At 36.6% G+C, this 19,323-nt stretch overlaps 1 protein-coding gene across 1 annotated transcript in view; it reads right to left on the reverse strand.

Moving 5' to 3' along the window:
* The window catches only part of EML5 (EMAP like 5), a 151,301-nt gene that overhangs the window by 71,862 nt on the left and 60,116 nt on the right, over positions 1-19,323 (reverse strand). Inside the window, exons 10-15 of the mRNA XM_052646355.1 lie at positions 18,124-18,336; positions 10,674-10,841; positions 9,900-10,006; positions 7,077-7,195; positions 4,938-5,124; positions 1,837-1,942 (exon numbers count right to left, since the gene is read on the reverse strand). Coding sequence (XP_052502315.1) covers positions 1,837-1,942; positions 4,938-5,124; positions 7,077-7,195; positions 9,900-10,006; positions 10,674-10,841; positions 18,124-18,336 — 900 coding nt within the window. The remainder of the gene's footprint in view (positions 1-1,836; positions 1,943-4,937; positions 5,125-7,076; positions 7,196-9,899; positions 10,007-10,673; positions 10,842-18,123; positions 18,337-19,323) is intronic.

Genomic DNA, 19,323 nt, shown 5'->3' on the forward strand with positions numbered 1-19,323 from the left:
AGAGACATTACTTTGCTGACTAAGGTCCGTCTAGTCAAGGCTATGGCTTTTCCAGTAGTCATGTATGGATGTGAGAGTTGGGCTGTGAAGAAGGCTGAGTGCTGAAGAATTGATGCTTTTGAACTGTGGTGTTGGAGAAGACTCTTGAGAGTCCCTTGGACTGCAAGGAGATCCAACCAGTCCATATTGAAGGAGATCAGCCCTGGGATTTCTTTGGAAGGAATGATGCTAAAGCTGAAACTCCAGTACTTTGGCCACCTCATGCGAAGAGTTGACTCATTGGAAAAGACTTTGATGCTAGGAGGGATTGGGGGCAGGAGGAGAAGGGGACGACAGAGGGTGAGATGGCTGGATGGCATCACTGACTTGATGGACGTGAATCTGAGTGAACTCCAGGAGTTGGTGATGAACAGGGAGGCCTGGCGTGCTGCGATTCATGGGGTTGCAAAGAGTCGGACACCACTGAGCGACTGAACTGAACTGAACTGAACTGTCAAGTAACAAGTAATGGATATTAGACAAGTGATTGAGCTAAGTCAGCCACACTGGCAGGTAGGTGTACATGTGTTTAGAAGTTGGAAAGATTCAATCTGTAACAAAATGTTTGCCACTCCACCATACTTTCTGCAAACCTTAATTGGTTTGTTATCACTAACAGCTGTTATTTTTCTCACTGACTCAGCTATCATTCCGTTTCCTAACTTTTGGCAGATATGTGTACATGTAAATACATCCCCTCCCAAACTCTACATGAATAATTCACCATCTCTCCAGACAGAGCAGCAGAAAGCACAAATTTACTGTTTCTTCATGTAAAATTCTCTATTAAAGGTATTTCACCCCTCTTTCCCTACTGGCGTGCTGCAGTCCATGCAGTTGCAAAGGGTTGGACACGACTCAGGGACTGAACTGGCCCCTCTTTCCAATCAACACCCTAGCCTTCACTGTAGATCTAGGTGTAGTTGTTAAACTTTTATATGTGTAGCAAAGACTTAACTTTGAGATCTAAACTTATTCTCGTAAGACAGATTAGAACTGTCACTTCAAAGAAATGTTATAAAACAACTATTTTAGTTTTCATCTCTTTCTTTCTTAGCTTTCACCCTGGTGGTAGTGGTGGTTTAGTCACTAAGTCCTGTCTAACTCTTGCAACGCCATGGACTGTAGCCTACCAGGCTCCTCTGTCCATGGGATTCTCCAGGCAAGAATACTGGAGTGGGTTGCCATTCCCTTCTCCAGGGGATCTTCCCAACCCAGGAATCAAACCTGGGTCTCCTGCATTGCAGGCAGACTCTTAACTGACTGAGCTATGAAGGAAGCCCTGTTTACCCCCTAAACATCTTCAAAGTTTACTCTGTGACTGCAAAACAGTAAGGCAGATCAGGGTTTGCCCAAGTGGGACACATATACCACTAGCGGTATCTGAGACGTCTCCAGAGGTTAGACAAACATCTTTTATTTAAATAAAAACATCTTTATAATAATGGGTATTAAAATTACACTCATTAAATTATAATTATAAACCAGCTGGCAAACCCACACTTTCATAGTCTTGATAGGCTAGGACCACAGTATACACACTTGATAATCGGTCTTTTTTTTAAAAAATGCCAATCAGATAACTTTATTCCCTTATTTAAAGCTCCAGTGACCTCTCATACATTTAGAATGAAATTCACATCCTAGGTCCTTTACAATGTGATCCATCTGCCTTCTTGACAGTCTCTCATGAAAGTCATTTTTAAATGACAAGTTTAGGCAACACTGATTAAGACAAAAATACTGTATACTGCCTTTGAATTTTGATCATTCTTATTGAGACAGAAATTCCCTTACCTGAGAAATCAACAGCACAGACACCATATTGGTGGTAGCCCTTTAATATTGACAATGGTTTTATGGTTTCCGTGTCCCATATGTGAACTGAGGGATCCCTACCCACCTAAAATAGAAAGAATGATAAAAGTCATTTTATGCAAGTAAACCATTTATTTTTATACCTACAAAAGGAAATAAAACAAGATATTTTGTAACTTTTGTCATATTTACTATAGATATCAAGTAAAAAAATAAAGATTATGTGATCAACATTTTTCCCATACGTTTGCTGAAAAGCTAATAAGACTAGGCTGTGTTTATAGGAACATTCTAGAACTATATAGCTCCTAAACCGTATCCTCTACTTCATCAGTAGAGATAATGCTTCCTGAGCACCTACTATTGGCAGTGTTAGCAACCTAGTGTATGCTAGTGTGCACTAAGACAATTAGATAAATTCTGCAAACTCATTGGGAAAATGAGATCTTTTCTGCTAAAATAAAACCATCTGGTAATATGTGCTTAATGAGGATGAAAGGCTGTAGAGAAAGTCTTCATGGAAATTATGTTACTTGTCCTGGGCCTTCAAAAAGTGTAGGTCTTGGACAAAAAGAGAAGCAAGCAAGCATATTCCAGGCTAAGATAACGGTACCAACAAAGATGCAGAGAGGTTAAAGCACCAAGCAGGTTAACAGGACTTAAATTTTAATTATTCCTTTGGACTGAAGTAATCACTTTCTCTATACAGATTAAGATATATTACATAATAACTTTGTCTATAAAGGCAACTCCTGAAATAACAGGGCTGTCAATTATCATTGATTTTGAGGTTCGTTTTCTATAAATATATAACAAAAACCAATACTGTGATCAGTCAACATTTCACTAAGCTATTAAATGCTTTCCTCTGGCCTGACATTTCTCTACAGATCTACTATTTTCTATATAAGCTGGAATTCTAAATCACCATTTTGAGTTACTTCTGGTTTAGGTTTCTCCCAGGTGATATGAATTGCTACTGTTAATGGCGTAGGTTGCCATTCCCTTCTCAGGGGAGTCTTCCCAACCCAGGGATCAAACCCAGGTCTCCTGCACTGCAGGCAGGTTCTTTACCATCTGAACCACCAGGGAAACCTGGTCTTTTTGTCAGAGTCCCAGCTAAAAGTCTAGGATAGGAAGAGGTAAGGTATTCCTCCGCTACACTGGTTATCCAGGGATCTCCTGTGGGCATCCTGACTTTTAATTTAATTTGGCCCAGATTCCCTAAAATGCCAGAATCATGTAGTAAATGACCAGTTTTTACAGTCTTATTCCAGGAGTATCAGAATAATGTCCAAACTCCTTCCTACAGCACTGCAGGTGATCCTTGCTACACACAACAGGCACATAACTGTGTGTTAAGAGGAACCTTGATATAAACTAACAGTGAAGATAAAAGGTGCCCCTGAGGCCCCCGCTAACCCATTTAATTAGTTCTTCCACTAAAGTCCACCAAGAACTCTTCTATTTCAGTTTTTTTTTTCTTTTTGCTCCACTGTTCTACAACATAACAGAAAACCTTCCCCAACCTGCCTTCTGTCAGGTAAGCTATTAAATTCAAATGGCATCATCTCTGTGAGGGGTTCCCATTCCATTAGGCATGATTAATCAGTCCTTTATTATATTTCAAAAGGGCTTTATACACACCTCTACCCTAGTGGTTCTCAGCAGGGGGTGGCTTTTGCCTTCCAAACGCTGTCTGGAGATGTTTTTGTTTGTCACAAGTGAGGGGCAGTGTAATTGGCATCTACTGTGCAGAGGCCAGAGATGCTGCTAACACTGTGCAATGCACAGGATTCCACTGTGCACAAAAATCCAGTTATGTTTACAACAAAAAAGTATCCGGCCCCAAATGTCAACAGTGCCAAGGTAAGAAGCCCCGACCTATACTTCTGACCTTGCAGCACAATTTTCTTGCACGTTTGCCTTCCCTCACAGAGTATGAATGTCTTACCATGGCAAGAAGATGTTCTATTTATATTCCCAGAGATTTTCCTGGCACACAGCACGTGCTCTATGAGTGTTTTTGAATGAATGGAAGAAAAGGGGAAGAAAAGGAGGTCGGGAAGGGAAGGGGAGAAATAAACATTGAGGGGAGATGCAAACCCAGGGAGGGGAGATGGGAGAGAGAGAGAGTTTTCTCACTTTTCAAGGAGCTACCTGGGATGATGCAAGCTGCCTGCCCCTACCCTCAATATATCCCCGAAGGTATCCTTAACCCAGCGTTCAAAGCCAGACAGACTAAGGATGTTGGGTTTTTACCACGTATTAGCTGAGACATTGGAGAAGGAAATGGCAACCCACTCCAGTGTTCTTGCCTGGAGAATCTCAGGGACAGGGGAGCCTGGTGGGCTGCCGTCTATGGGGTCGCACAGAGTCAGACACGGCTGAAGTGACTTAGCAGCAGCAGCAGCAGCAGCAGCAGCTGAGAGATCTTTGAGAAAATCACGTATTTTCCTTAAACCTAAATTCCTCATTTATAAGCTGGGGGAAAATGGTTTCACTCTCATATAGGTGAGGTGAGAATAAAGCAAATATACATTAAGAAATTAGTAACGTGCTTATGCAGAGTAAAGTGCTTAAACACAGTGAGAATTTATAGGTATACCCCTTCCTTTCCTTCTCTAAGAATAAACATATAAAGAGGTATATCAGCTATGACTCTTCTGTGTTTCCTACCTTGGTAAACCTGAACATGTTACTATCATGATAGAAAAATAAAAACACAGTCGTCCTATTTGCTACAGAACATTTCTTAGATAATTTATTTTAGATAATTAAAAAAACAGACTTCTTGTTTTTTATAATGTTTACTCACAGATTAAAAAAAAATATTATTCTGACAGAAAGAAGTGAAGCCAGAGCTCACAGTTCAAAATTCAAATTAGAATAATAAGTAAAACAATAAAACTCTAAGGAAAACTATAATAAAGAATTTTCATTTGTTATATGAAAATAAAATCCCATTCCAAAGAATTCATTTCCAAGAATACCAAAGGAAAAAAATGGACTAATCTAACTTTAAACCCAAAGGTCTAACCTGTCTAGCCTGTTATCACATAGTCTTTCAAAGGACCCACCTGGCCTGTTGCCACATAGTCTTTCAAAGGATGAACAGCCAGGCAGAGAATGTCATCATCGTGACCCAGGTAAAAGCGCTGGGTGTTCTGCTGTCGATTATAAATGACGCCCACTGCTGCCACATGGTACACAATTTCACCGATTTGAGTATAAAACAGATTACTTCGACAGTCATAACCTCTGTAACTAAATATAGAAAATATATCATATAACATTAACTTTGGTCTTTCACTGGTAAATACAGACTATACAGAGGATGTTCAATTTCCAGTTTTACAAGATATTGAATAATTAAAAAAACACAAATATTTCAGATCCCAAAACTTTTGTGAACTGCTCTGATTACAGACAGCTAAATCCAAGCTACAATACTCAGTGAAATAAAGTACAGAAAAGTGTATACTGTACATTACTATTTGCATAAATATAAATACTAAATTTAAATATTACAAAGCAAAAAGTTGTTTTTACAAGTGAAAGGGTATAGAAAAGAATGTACATTTGTAGTCACTTGTATTATACATAAATATTTCTGAAATTAAGTAAAAGTAATTCCCTTTGGGTAAGGCAGAATGATAGCTAGGAGGGCAGATGTAGGGAGAAGATCTTCAGAGTGTATCCTTTTATACACATTGTTGAACCATGAAAATATTATATACATATATATATATAAACAAAAATAAGTTTAAACTACAATTTAAAAATAATATATACGTCCAGAAGAAAGTAGCCAGGTCCTCTAAAAATGACCAATATAATTCCATTTATAGGAACTTCAAGAAACCCAATTCATAAAACCTAAGTGCAGAGAAATACTGCCCATTTTAGTCATTTGCAGTAGCATGGATGGACCTAGAGACTGCCACACTGAGTGAAGCAAGTCAGAGAGAGAGACAAATATCACACACTATCACTTATATGAGGACTCTTAAAACATGGTACAAATGAACTTACTTACAAAACAGAATAGAGTCACAGATGTAGAAAACAAACTTATGCTACGGGACGGGGGGAATTGAGGGGAGGGATAAATTGAGAGATGGGGAGTGACATACACACAATACTTTATGTAAAACAGAAAACTAATAAGGACATACCACATAACACAGGGGGCACTAGCCAATACTCTATCATGGTATAGGGGAAAGGAGGCTAAAAAAAAGAGCAGATACATGAATACGAACAACTGAGTCAGTTTTCTGCACTCCTGAAACTGCCACATTGTGAATCAACCACACTCCAAAGAAAATGAACAGAAACCCCCAAATGCTTCTACTGGAGGTAAGGAAGCTTTTACTAAATAAATCTGTTTTCAAATTCTTAAAAACATTATAAGCCAGGTAAAATGATTACTAGGTGAAGGGAAGGAAAGAGTTGGATTGAAGATTCTGGTGTCCCAGGATGAAATGTGAACCCTGGATTGCCAGATGTTCTAAGAGAATTCAGAAACAGTATTGGAATTAAGACATGAAAGCCAAATTGCTTAGGCTAAAACAAGCCACAATATCATTCCAAATTAGACATATTTAGGGGAGCGGAGAAGGCAATGGCACCCCACTCCAGTCTCTTGCCTAGAAAATCCCATGGACTGAGGATCCTGGTAGGCTGCACTCCATGGGGTCGCTAAGAGTCAGATACGACTGAGCGACTTCACTTTCACTCTTCACTTTCATGCATTGGAGAAGGAAATGGCAACCCACTCCAGTGTTCTTGCCTGGAGAATCCCAGGGACAGGGGAGTCTGGTGGGCAGCCATCTATGGGGTCGCACAGAGTCGGACACGACTGAAGCGACTTAGCAGCAGCAGCAGCAGCAGCAGCAGGGGAGATGATAATCCATTTCACTTATTTTTTCTTGTTTTAAGGTAGATCAATTTCTTATAAATACTAAATTTTCAGAAGACAATTTTTTATTTAACAAACACTTATATAGTGCTTATTATGTGCCAGATAATACTCTAAGTCACTACAAGTATTGACTTATTTACTTCTCACCAGAACCCTATGAAGTAAAGCACTGTTATTTCCATTTTACAGATGATGAAACAGAAACAGAGGTTAGGTGACTTGCTCAAAGTCACACAGCTAGTAAATGTGAACCAAAATTCAAACACATAAATGAAAAGTACTTGGTTTGTACCCGTGAACGAAGTGTAATCGGACACTATTTCCTGGAGCCCGCTCTCTTCTTTTAGAAGTACCACTTCTTTGTTTCTCTTTGTATTGTTCTTTAAGCTGAGGTAGATCTTCTTTGTAAACCTTCAAATAATGTACATAAGTAGAAATATTCTTAGAATATAAATTAATAAAGGTGTTGTAGATTCCTAATGTAACTTCAGACACTGTGGTAACTATGATCACTAAACTTTTAATAACTGTCTTAAATAGGAAGGTTCTTTTTGAAATTTACTTCCTTGGAAAGACAAACTAATTTACATTGTCTAAGTATCACACTGACAGATACATATTCAGTTTCTGTGTAGTTTTTATACTTCGTAAGAGAACATTTTATTTATTTTTTTAGATTTTTAAATATAAATTGATTTATTTTAATTGGAGGTTAATTACTTTACAATATTGTATTGGTTTTGCCATACATCAACATGAATCCACTACAGGTATACACGTGTTCCCCATCCTGAACACCCCCTCCCTCCTCCCTCCCTGTACCGTCCCTCTGGGTCGTCCCAGTGCACCAGCCCCACGCATCCAGTATCATGCATTGAACCTGGACTGGTGATTTGTTTCATTATATTTATTTATTTTTTAATTTTTATTTTTACTTTATTTTACTTTACAATACTGTATTGGTTTTGCCATACATTGACATGAATCCACCACAGGTGTACATGCGTTCCCAAACATGAACCCCCCTCCCACCTCCCTCCCCATAACATCTCTCTGGGTCATTACCATGCACCAGCCCCAGGCATGCTGTATCCTGCGTCGGACATAGACTGGCGATTCGATCCTTACATGATAGTATACATGTTTCAATGCCATTCTCCCAAATCATCCCACCCTCTCCCTCTCCCTCTGAGTCCAAAAGTCCATTATACACATCTGTGTCTTTTTTGCTGTCTTGCATACAGGGTCGTCATTGCCATCTTTCTTAATTCCATATGTATGTGTTAGTATACTGTATTGGTGTTTTTCTTTCTGGCTTACTTCACTCTGTATAATAGGCTCCAGTTTCATCCATCTCATCAGAACTGATTCAAATGTATTCTTTTTAATGGCTGAGTAATACTCCATTGTGTATATGTACCACAGCTTTCTTATCCATTCATCTGCTGATGGACATCTAGGTTGTTTCCATGTCCTGGCTATTATAAACAGTGCTGCGATGAACACTGGGGTACACGTGTCTCTTTCAATTCTGGTTTCCTCAGTGTGTATGCCCAGTAGTGGGATTGCTGGGTCATAAGGTAGTTCTATTTGCAATTTTTTAAGGAATCTCCACACTGTTCTCCAAAGTGGCTGTACTAGTTTGCATTCCCACCAAGAGTGTAGGAGGGTTCCCTTGTCTCCACACCCTCTCCAGCATTTATTGTTTGCAGATTTTTGGATCGCAGACATTCTGACTGGTGTGAAGTGGTACCTCATTGTGGTTTTGATTTGCATTTCTCTAATAATGAGTGATGTTGAGCATCTTTTCATGTGTTTGTTAGCCATCCGTATGTCTTCTTTGGAGAAATGCCTATTTAGTTCTTTGGCCCATTTTTTGATTGGGTCGTTTATTTTTCTGGAATTGAGCTGCATAAGTTGCTTGTATATTTTTGAGATTAGTTGTTTGTCAGTTGCTTCATTTGCTATTATTTTCTCCCATTCAGAAGGCTGTCTTTTCACCTTGCTTATATTTTCCTTTGTTGTGCAGAAGCTTTTAATTTTAATTAGATCCCATTGGTTTATTTTGCTTTTATTTCCAGTATTCTGGGAGGTGGATCATAGAGGATCCTGCTGTGATTTATGTCGGAGAGTGTTTTGCCTATATTCTCCTCTAGGAGTTTTATAGTTTCTGGTCTTACATTTAGATCTTTAATCCATTTTGAGTTTATTTTTGTGTGCGATGTTAGAAAGTGATCTAGTTTCATTCTTTTACAAGTGGTTGACCAGTTTTCCCAGCACCACTTGTTAAAGAGATTGTCTTTACTCCATTGTATATTCTTGCCTCCTTTGTCAAAGATAAGGTGTCCATATGTGTGTGGATTTATCTCTGGGCTTTCTATTTTGTTCCATTGATCTATATTTCTGTCTTTATGCCAGTACCATACTGTCTTGATGACTGTGGCTTTGTAGTAGAGCCTGAAGTCAGGCAAGTTGATTCCTCCAGTTCCATTCTTCTTTCTCAAGATTGCTTTGGCTATTTGAGGTTTTTTGTATTTCCATACAAATCTTTAAATTATTTGTTCTAGTTCTGTGAAAAATATCGCTGGTAGCTTGATAGGGATTGCATTGAATTTGTAAATTGCTTTGGGTAGTATACTCATTTTCACTATATTGATTCTTCCGATCCATGAACATGGTATATATCTCCATCTGTTAGTGTCCTCTTTGATTTCTTTCATCAGTGTTTTATAGTTTTCTATATATAGGTCTTTAGTTTCTTTAGATAGATATATTCCTAAGTATTTTATTCTTTTCGTTGCAATGGTGAATGGAATTGTTTCCTTAATTTCTTTTTCTACTTGTAAGAGAACATTTTAAAGGAAATCAATGTAAGTGTACTGTGTAAAAAAGCACATATATTATATAATAAAACACAATACAGGCACAGTTAGTATATCAAGCACTCAATATAAATAACATTTTATACAACTATGCTTTAACTCTTAAAAGAGGGAAACAGTCATACATTTCTTGGAAACTTACAAACCACGAAAGATAACAATAGATAAGTAAACAAGGAGCAAGATGAAGAAGAAATTTTTTCAGGAAAAGCTCATGTGGTAATAAAAATTACCTGCCGACGGTAAGTGAGCTGGGTCTCTTGCTCAATTTCAGAATCCAGTTCTGGAACATCAGACAGGTCTGAATCTGATTCATCACTATTAGAGTCTGCAAGACTTTCTGTAATTTATAAAAATGCATCATTACTTGTTTAAGTAAGATTCACTTTCAAAACAGCACAATAAAATTAAGGATTGCGAGCTGACTGTGCCAACTGACATGGAGACAAGCCATAAAACAATCAAATGAAATTACCTATTCAAGTGACACAGATGTCAGTAAACTGTACTACATATTATCTTCCTCTCCACTCACTGCAAACTCAACAGTTCCTTTAAATCCCTTCACTGGGTCCCCAATGACTGCTACATCAAATTTAAATGTCTGTGCAAATATAAGTAAATATAACCTATAATTAACATGAAAAACAGCTAGAAAAAACTATATGTAAGAGAGGAACTGACATTAGGTCATTTTTCTTGTCAAAAAAAAAACACAAATATGAATCCTAGATACCCATCTCCCAGAGACTATATTAAATGTTTGCTTTATTAATGTATGTTTTTCACTCATCAGACAGATTAAAGTGTAACCAAAGTACTTTGTTGTCCACGCTCTGCAACATTTGACTTTAAACATATAGACTTAATATTTTAAAATTTCCACTAATAATAATCTATACTGTTAACATAAGGCTAGTGTACATTTCAATAGTAAAATTATTATTTGGGAGTTACATGAAGAGTTATTTGGCAGAAAAATTGTTTAGGCAGTATGTACCACTCACCTTGAGGTGCTATGTGAAGAGCATCCTTTAGTTTTCTTTCAGGAATAAATTTCCACTGAAAGACAGAGTGATCTGCTCCACCAATAGAAATAACCCACTGATAATCATGTGACCATCTGACATTAGTTACATGAGCTGAATGGCCAATATATTTTTTAAACTTGGCCCCTATAACAAAAATATGCCTTTAAATTGATAAACAAATGCCAATACACACAAAAGCCAATATAAACAACAATTTCTATACCTGAACCAATGCATCCTACTCCCACTACCTTAGTTATGATCAAAGGGGAAAAATATTAATTGAAAAATTCAGTGAACAAATGAATGAGTGTACATGAAGGGGCAGAAATGCTTGCTCTACTGATTCACAATATAATTTGGTAAGAATCACAGGGGTTGTGAGGCATTATCTCACTGCTTTAAGAAATGCCTGTAGCAACAAGAGTTTTCATTTCACGATGCTTTCACATTAGGATATTTGAATGTTGTGGCCTGAGGCCTTCAGTCTTACGTGACATTGACCAATCTAATCTTGCCCCACTATCCTCAGCCCTAGCTGAGGAATATCCTGTTAAAGCTTAAGTCATCAACAAAATACACATAAAAAGGACTATACACCAAAACCAAATGGGATTTATGCCAGGAATGCAAGGTTGGTTTAGTACAAAAATCAATGCAATATACCATACTAACCAAAATAAAAAATGTCCAGTTGTCCTAACAACTGTCTTTTATAGTCATTTTTTAAACCTATATATGTTGTATAATGTCTTTCAATGCGGATTTGTCCGTTTGCACAGACAATGCTGTGTCCTTTTGGATACATCATTTCAAGGGGCACAGTTCTATAATTAGTGATATTAAGTAGCAGCATTTGGAAACAGATTTCTCCAATTGTAAAGGAGTTGTTTAACTTTCTGGCTAACTTTTTTACAAATCCATGTGATGATGGGAACCATTTTGTGATTCTAAAGTTTGGAATATATTTTCTATATTCTGCTTAGATAAACCGGATACTTGACAACATGCCTATGTCCCTGTGAGAGTACAGTAAACAGAATAATGTTTGACTTCATTTTGACAATGTTTTAAAAGCTTTACATGAAGTTATATAAGGTCTGTATTTCACTATGACAAAGATCCATCAATTATAAACTTCAGAAAAACTTTCACCTTGGCCATGAAATTAGGGATAGCCGTCTTAATCAAAGAATAAAAGTTTTAACCAAAACTATATAAATTACAATTTACTTCTACCCAACAGAAATGCTATTATTTCAGGAATCAATTTTTTATGTAGCTTAATAGAAGTCAGTAACCTTCTAGATGGATAGCTTGCCAAAATTCACTCCACAAAGTCCAGTAAGTTAAGACCGAGTCCCATTCTTCCTATATGAGAATACATTATTTGCCTGTCAAGAGGACTTTGGTTATTACTTCCTTTGATGGGGCCCTTCACATACTCGGGCACCAGAGTTTTCTAAACAGTAAAGCCAGAAATTTTAGCAAATAAATTCCAAGTTTTTAAAATGTACTAATTTTGTTATGTTTAGAGCAAATGAAGAACAGTTATTTGAGCACCTATTCTATTTAACTGTATTGGGTAAACAGCTCGAAGAAAGGTACAGATAATCCTATAAGGCTTTCCAAGTTGTTTTCTCTGTGACTTTTCTAAGATCAATTCCTCTGGAAGAACCAAGGCAATTCAACAAGAAAGCCAGCTATTTCTAATCAAAGTGACTGTATTAATGACTATTCAATAACCAATACTGTTTAACTATGATAAACAGTTTATCTTAAAAGTAAACCCTAGATATCCTATCTTTTAAGAAATGACCCTGACTCACCAAGACCAATCACATCCTCTTATATGCTTCCAGAATTCCCAGTGATTACATTTATGACACTGAAATATAATAGTCTATTTACTTGTTAACTCTTCTAATAAACTATAAGCTCTTTGAGGACAGGATGGTATCTAATTTATCATATATCTCTAACGCCTGACCCATAGCAAATGTTCATTAGGTATTTGAGAAAAGAGAAAGAAAGGAAAAGGAAAAAAAGATCCTATTTTCCCTCACTCTGCCTATACACTTGAACTGAAACTCTAGATTTAGAGGAGGCAAAAAGAGTACTGAGAGGGCATGAACTCCAACCCTTATGATGAGTCATTAAAGGGGACAAAACTCTGATGTAAAGAATATTACAGTTGAAATCCAAAGTCTAGAGTTTGAGCAATATCTTGACAACTTAAAACGACAGGAGTTTGAGTACATCACTTAACCTCTCTTAGACTACATTTCTATTTTAGTATAAATTCGATTATAAGCTCTCAAAGGCCCTTCATTATTAATACCAACCTATGATAAGAAATGATAAAAGAACAGGTAAGACCTAAACAGTATGTGCTCAAATAGGACTAAAATCGAGAAAAGCTAGAATGGCTATAGAAGCTTTCATAATCAAAATGAGGAGAGCATGACAATTCCTGGTGAGGATAAAGCAATATGCTGCAATATCTATGCTTCAGTGGTCTCATTTCTTGTCTCATTTATTTTGGGGTGTATTTCAACATAAAGTTAACACAAGCTAAATCTCTTCATTAAATTGCAGTAATGTGGCAAAAGATTTTTCCCATTTAACAGTGTTTTGATGACCTTAAAACGTCTAGATGTAAAATATAGGAGAATATCTTTTTCAGCTCTAGTAAAAAGGCAGAGGAACCAGAGATCAAACTGCCAACATCCGCTGGATCATGGAAAAAGCAAGAGAGTTCCAGAAAAACATCTATTTCTGCTTTATTGACTATGTCAAAGCCTTTGACTGTGTGGTTCACAATAAACTGTGGAAAATTCTGAAAGAGATGGGAATACCAGACCACCTGACCTGCCTCTTGAGAAACCTGTATGTAGGTCAGGAAGCAACACTTAGAACTGGACATGGAACAACAGACTGGTTCCAAATAGGAAAAGGAGTGCGTCAAGGCTGTATATTGTCACCCTGCTTATTTAACTTCTATGCAGAGTACATCATGAGAAATGCTAGACTGGAAGAAGCACAAGCTGGAATCGAGATTGCCAAGAGAAATATCAATCACCTCAGATATGCAGATGACACCACACTTAGGGCAGAAAGTGAAGAGGAACTAAAAAGCCTCTTGATGAAAGTGAAAAAGGACAGTGAAACAGTTGGCTTAAAGCTCAACATTCAGAAAACTAAGATCATGGCATCCGGTCCCATCACTTCATGGCAGATAGATGAACAGTGGCAGACTTTATTTTTGGGGGCTCCAAAATCACTGCAGATGGTGACTGCAACCACGAAATTAAAAGACGTTTACTCCCTGGAAGGAAACTTAAGACCAACCTAGATAGCATATTGAAAAGCAGAGACATTACTTTGGCAACAAAGGTCCGTCTAGTCAAGGCTATGGTTTTTCCTGTGGTCACGTATGGATGTGAGAGTTGGGCTGTGAAGAAGGCTGAGCACCGAAGAATTGATGCTTTTGAACTGTGGTGTTGGAGAAGACTCTTAAGAGTCCCTTGGACTGCAAGGAGATCCAACCAGTCCGTTCTGAAGGAGATCAGCCCTGGGTGTTCACTGGAAAGACTGATGTTGAAGCTGAAACTCCAATACTTTGGCCACCTCATGCGAAGAGCTGACTCATTTGAAAAGACCCTGATGCTGGGAAAGATTGAGGGCAGAAGGAGAAGGGGACGATACAGAATGAGATGGCTGGATGGCATCACCGACTCAATGGACATGAGTCTGGGTAAACTCTGGGAGTTGGTGATGGACAGGAGGCCTGGCGTGCTGCAATCCATGGGGTTGCAAAGAGTCAGACATGACTGAGCGACTGAACTGAACTGAAAAAATAGAATTCCTTGTACACAAAACAGGACTGTTCAGAAATAAAGGAGACACTGCCTTGACTATACTGAAATGAAAACTAGTCAACATAATACATCATTAAGAAAATAAAAAGACAAGTCACAAACTCAGAAAAGACATCTGTAATCCATAAAAATTACAGATCATTTGTATCTAGAGTATATAAAAGTATTTCCATTAAACAATAAAACAAACTAAAAATAGGCAAAAGATATGAACTTGTGTTTGATAGACAAGGAGGTGCAGAAAATTAAAAAATATTGGGAAAGATGATCAACCTTATTATAAATAGTAGAGAAATGTAAATTAAGACAATGTGACATCATTTACACTAACTAGATTTACAAATAAAAACTGTGGTGATGCCAAGTGTGGAAGAAGATATATTCAACAGGGTTGTGTAAAATGGTATAACTATTTTGGAAAACAATTTGGCATCTTCTTATAAACTCTCTATGACTCAGAAATTTCACTCCTAAGTATACATCTTTGAAAAACTTGTAATTATAACAAAAGGCTGCAAAGAACCCAAATGTCCACAGACAGGAGAATAAACACATGAACTGTAGCACATTTTACAACAGTTTTTACAGCAATGAAAAACAAATACATAGCAGTATATGCAACAATATCTTAGAATCTTAGAAAAGTGGTGTCGAGTAAGTCTGTATCACAAAGCTGTTTTGTTGTTTGATATTTGTTTTTCCAAAGAAGTTTCTCCTGGAATCTAAAAAATGTTTTTGCCCAATACAAATTTTCATTTGTCAATAAGTACCAAAAGAGTCTTGGCAAGTATTAACAGCGATGAAGGTGTCAGATTAAATCACCCTGCCCACACCTCTCCACCCTTTGCCACCCTGGCCTCCTCACCCTCTACCACAGCCTCAGCGCTGCTGCCTGGGAAACGCCTGATAATTTGAGAGAGGTTATGGTCAGGAGCAGAAGAATCCAGAGAGAAGAGGATAATAATAGAAAGAAAGAAAGAAAAAAAGAAGAGCAATGCTTTGGACTGGGATTTGAGGGGGCTGGGCTTCCCATCAGCTCAGACAGTAGAGAATCCGCCTGCAGTGTGGGGAGGCCTGGGTTTGATCCCTGGATCAGGAAGATCCACTGGAGAAGGAAATGGAAAACCACGCCAGTATTCTTGCCTGGAAAATCCCATGGACAGAGGAGCTTGGCAGGTTATAGTACATGGGATCGCAAGAGTCAGACACAACTTAGTGACTAAACCACCACCAAATTCTGGGTTAACTTCATTTTATGTTTCAATTACAATGGTTCTATAACATAAGCAACTTCTATTACTTAACTTCTTTCCATATTTTATAAAAGCTTTACTCCTTAGATTATAATAGATATTACCTAAGTGGTTAGCTAAAATACATTAATACATCAGACACAATCTTTTCCCAAACTTACGCTGGATCAATAGTACAACTTACCGTAATGAAATAATGTATAACTGCGTAACTAATCTAAAAGAAAGAGACCTTTTCTATAGTGATACCACTTCCTTTATGCTAGTTTGTAAATTCAATAAATACACAATCTTAAAATACTTATACTAATCTTTTAAATATGCAGTGGTTTTGTCTTGTCTCCCAATTACCTACCCACAGTCTCAAGCTGCCTCACAAATGCTTAGAAATAAAAACTCTTATCATAAAACAAATGTCTAACAAAAATCTAAAAAAAGAGAAAACAAGAAAAACAATTTATACTTATATTCTTGAAGCAGTAACTGAACAAGACTAACTTTTCTTAAAGACTTTGGTAAAATATTCCCACAGCTTCAGAAGACTACTACATATTTTATAAATGAAACAAAATTATCAAGCAATAAAAATACTGTCTTCTCTGTTGCAAAAGATAAAACTTGAGAGTAAATCCCATCTGTTTGATTAGGAAAATTCAGAAAATTAAAGTACTGTTTTTTCCTGCATAGAGGTCACTATAAGAAACAATGAGTTGAAGCAATGTCTAAGATTAATATTATCATGACTAATCTTACTAAATCTCACATCTTCTAAACAGGCGAGTATCATCTGAATCACAATAAAACTTGTGCCTGGTGACTCTCATGTCCTGGCTATGTGGCAGAATCCAGAAATAGGTTACTTCAATTGCTAGAGATTTAGCCAGCCTTTAACATCCTTAGCACTATTCATGGAGGCACTTTCACATGCATCTAGGAAGCTGACACCTGGCAGGCAGGAATGGACAAGATGAGACAGCTGGCAGAATCTGGAGCTCACCACCTGACTGTAGAGGCATAACAAATACCAGTCAAGACTTCTGGGAAATGTGGGCCTTAACCTTAACATCAATGGACTACCTAAACTATCTGAATAAAACTATTTCTGCTGTTTCCAAAATTGCCTTTTCCTAAATTCCATTTTAACATTTGTCCAACCGCTTTCATTAACAACCAGGTGAAAATTATGACTGTATCTGCTATAGATGTTGATACTCTTAAGAATATATTCAACTGTACCTAATATAAGGCCCCATACTATAGGAGAGAGCTCTTAGAAAATTAAATCTGAGAAGAAACTTGGCCTTCTCTGAGTAGCATGGTTTTATTTTTTTTAAATAGCTACAGTGAAAATTATTCTGTGCTTTACTTTATTTTATTTTTGGTTTCAGGAAGCTCACATTCAGTTTTGATGTTTGACTACTGTTAATTTCTTTATCTGACTTTAACATGGTATCTATTTATATTTCCCTTGGTAGGAATTCTTTACTGACGTAATTATTTTAGTGCTGACAGACTTTCCATAAGCTGACTCAAATACTTTCTGGAACAAGGCATGAAACAAATGAATGACTAATAGAGCATTTCATGTAATTATCCTCATGTCTATTAACAGATCGATAACATCATTTTAAAAGACACCCAAGAAAAAGAGGTCATACATAAAATATATAGAAAATAACCAGTGATAAGACCTCTTAATTTTCTTCCACCGCCAGTTATGAAAAATAAATAAATATCAAAACAATATATGTTAAGGGTTTAAGCAAAAAACACTTTCTCAAAAACCAACAAACAAACCAATAGACTCCAAACTGTGACTTAAGCTTAGACAGCTGGCTACTCCATCAGAGTTCCTAAGGAAATGACGCAAGAAAGATGTCTCATAAGAGATACATGTTCAGCAAGTTAAATGAGTGAAGATAGCAAGTCATAAGATAAGTATAACTATCACTGTATATTCTGACTATATGAAATAATTCTGGAAGTAGAGAGAAAAATAACTCTTTAAAAAGAAAGAGGTAAAGTATTAGCCCATTTATAATATATGAATTCAAAAATAACTTTCTAATAAAAACTTCATATCCAAAGATAAAAGTAACACATGACAATAATTCTTAATTGCCAAAATACTGTAGCTATTTCTGTTCACTTTCATGATATCTTTCACCAAAGAGTCATCACACATATTTTAAAAAGTATAAACCCTCTTATTTATCTTAAGACTAATTTTCTGGAAGAACCTAAAGGTCTTTTGTAAGAGAGAGGTGAATACTATTTTGAAAGAAAAGATACCTTTTCTTAAGCAAGGATATCGAAATAATTTTACAATTCCATAGTCATCAGCTGTCACTAAAACTTGGCCAATATAATTCCCATCTACTGAGTTTATATCATTAATATCTGAATACTTGGGCCAAATTCCATTTACTTCAAGGCCTGAAACGCATGTCCATGAAGCCCAATGAACACCTTTTATTTCTTCTTTACTTGCCACTTCTTTTCCTCCTAAAAATAAATTAGAGTATTAATTTAAGAAGTTACTTCCTTTAATTTTTACTCAAGCATAAGTTATACTGATAACATGGTAAATTCCAAAATTTAAGTATCTTTCCAATCCAGTTAAAGGAGAATACATGAATAGGTAAGTGACTATAGTAAGGAAAGGAGAAAATTAAGTGCAAGGAGTTGTTAAAAAGGCACTACCAAAATTATACTGATTCAAAGAAATATAGATCTGATGATGATGTAGCTTAGCAGGGCCACCATGTGGACAATGAAACTGAACTATATCAAAGTCAGGCTATAGATTAGTCACAATGGGGTAACTTCAAAGGAAAAGTAAAAACTATAAGAAAGGAGCAAATCATGTATTAAAAAAGAAACCTAAGAAGATACATGGGTGAGGAAAAAAAGATAATTGAAAGGTTCATAAAAGAAGGGTGAGTGACAAGTAATACAATTACATTAGGCAGCATGACTTCAGGATTGGTCAATCTTCGTAAGTTACAGACTGTTACCGAAAACTGTTTGAGTGATTTATTAATTTAATTATGCAGCTAGTCTTATTAAATCAAGTACTGCAATGTAGTTACTAATTCATTAAGCATCATACTAAAGTACTGAGAGATATTTTAATGATTCTGTCTTTATTCTTCTCGTTTTAAAGCTCTGATGAAAATTCTGTTTTTCAAAATTAGCTTGTTAGCTACATTATTAATATTTGCAAAGTTTGAGATGACAACAGAAGACAATTTACAGTCAGACATTGACACCCGTTATATTTAGCTAATTAGTTGCACCCATGAAAAGCAACATTTTGGCTTTCTAATACATGCTAGGACTTCACCATATGCTACTCCTATGGCATGGAATTCAACATAAAATAAGTCTGTTTTAGATCCTCCAAACAGGGAAGTTTTAATTAAGAAGCAAAGGATTTCAAATGATAAGGCAAACTTGTAGAAAAGATCACCATCATATTTTCTTTGATGT

This window comes from Budorcas taxicolor, chromosome 10 (assembly GCF_023091745.1).
Source record: "Budorcas taxicolor isolate Tak-1 chromosome 10, Takin1.1, whole genome shotgun sequence".
Taxonomy (NCBI): domain Eukaryota; kingdom Metazoa; phylum Chordata; class Mammalia; order Artiodactyla; family Bovidae; genus Budorcas; species Budorcas taxicolor.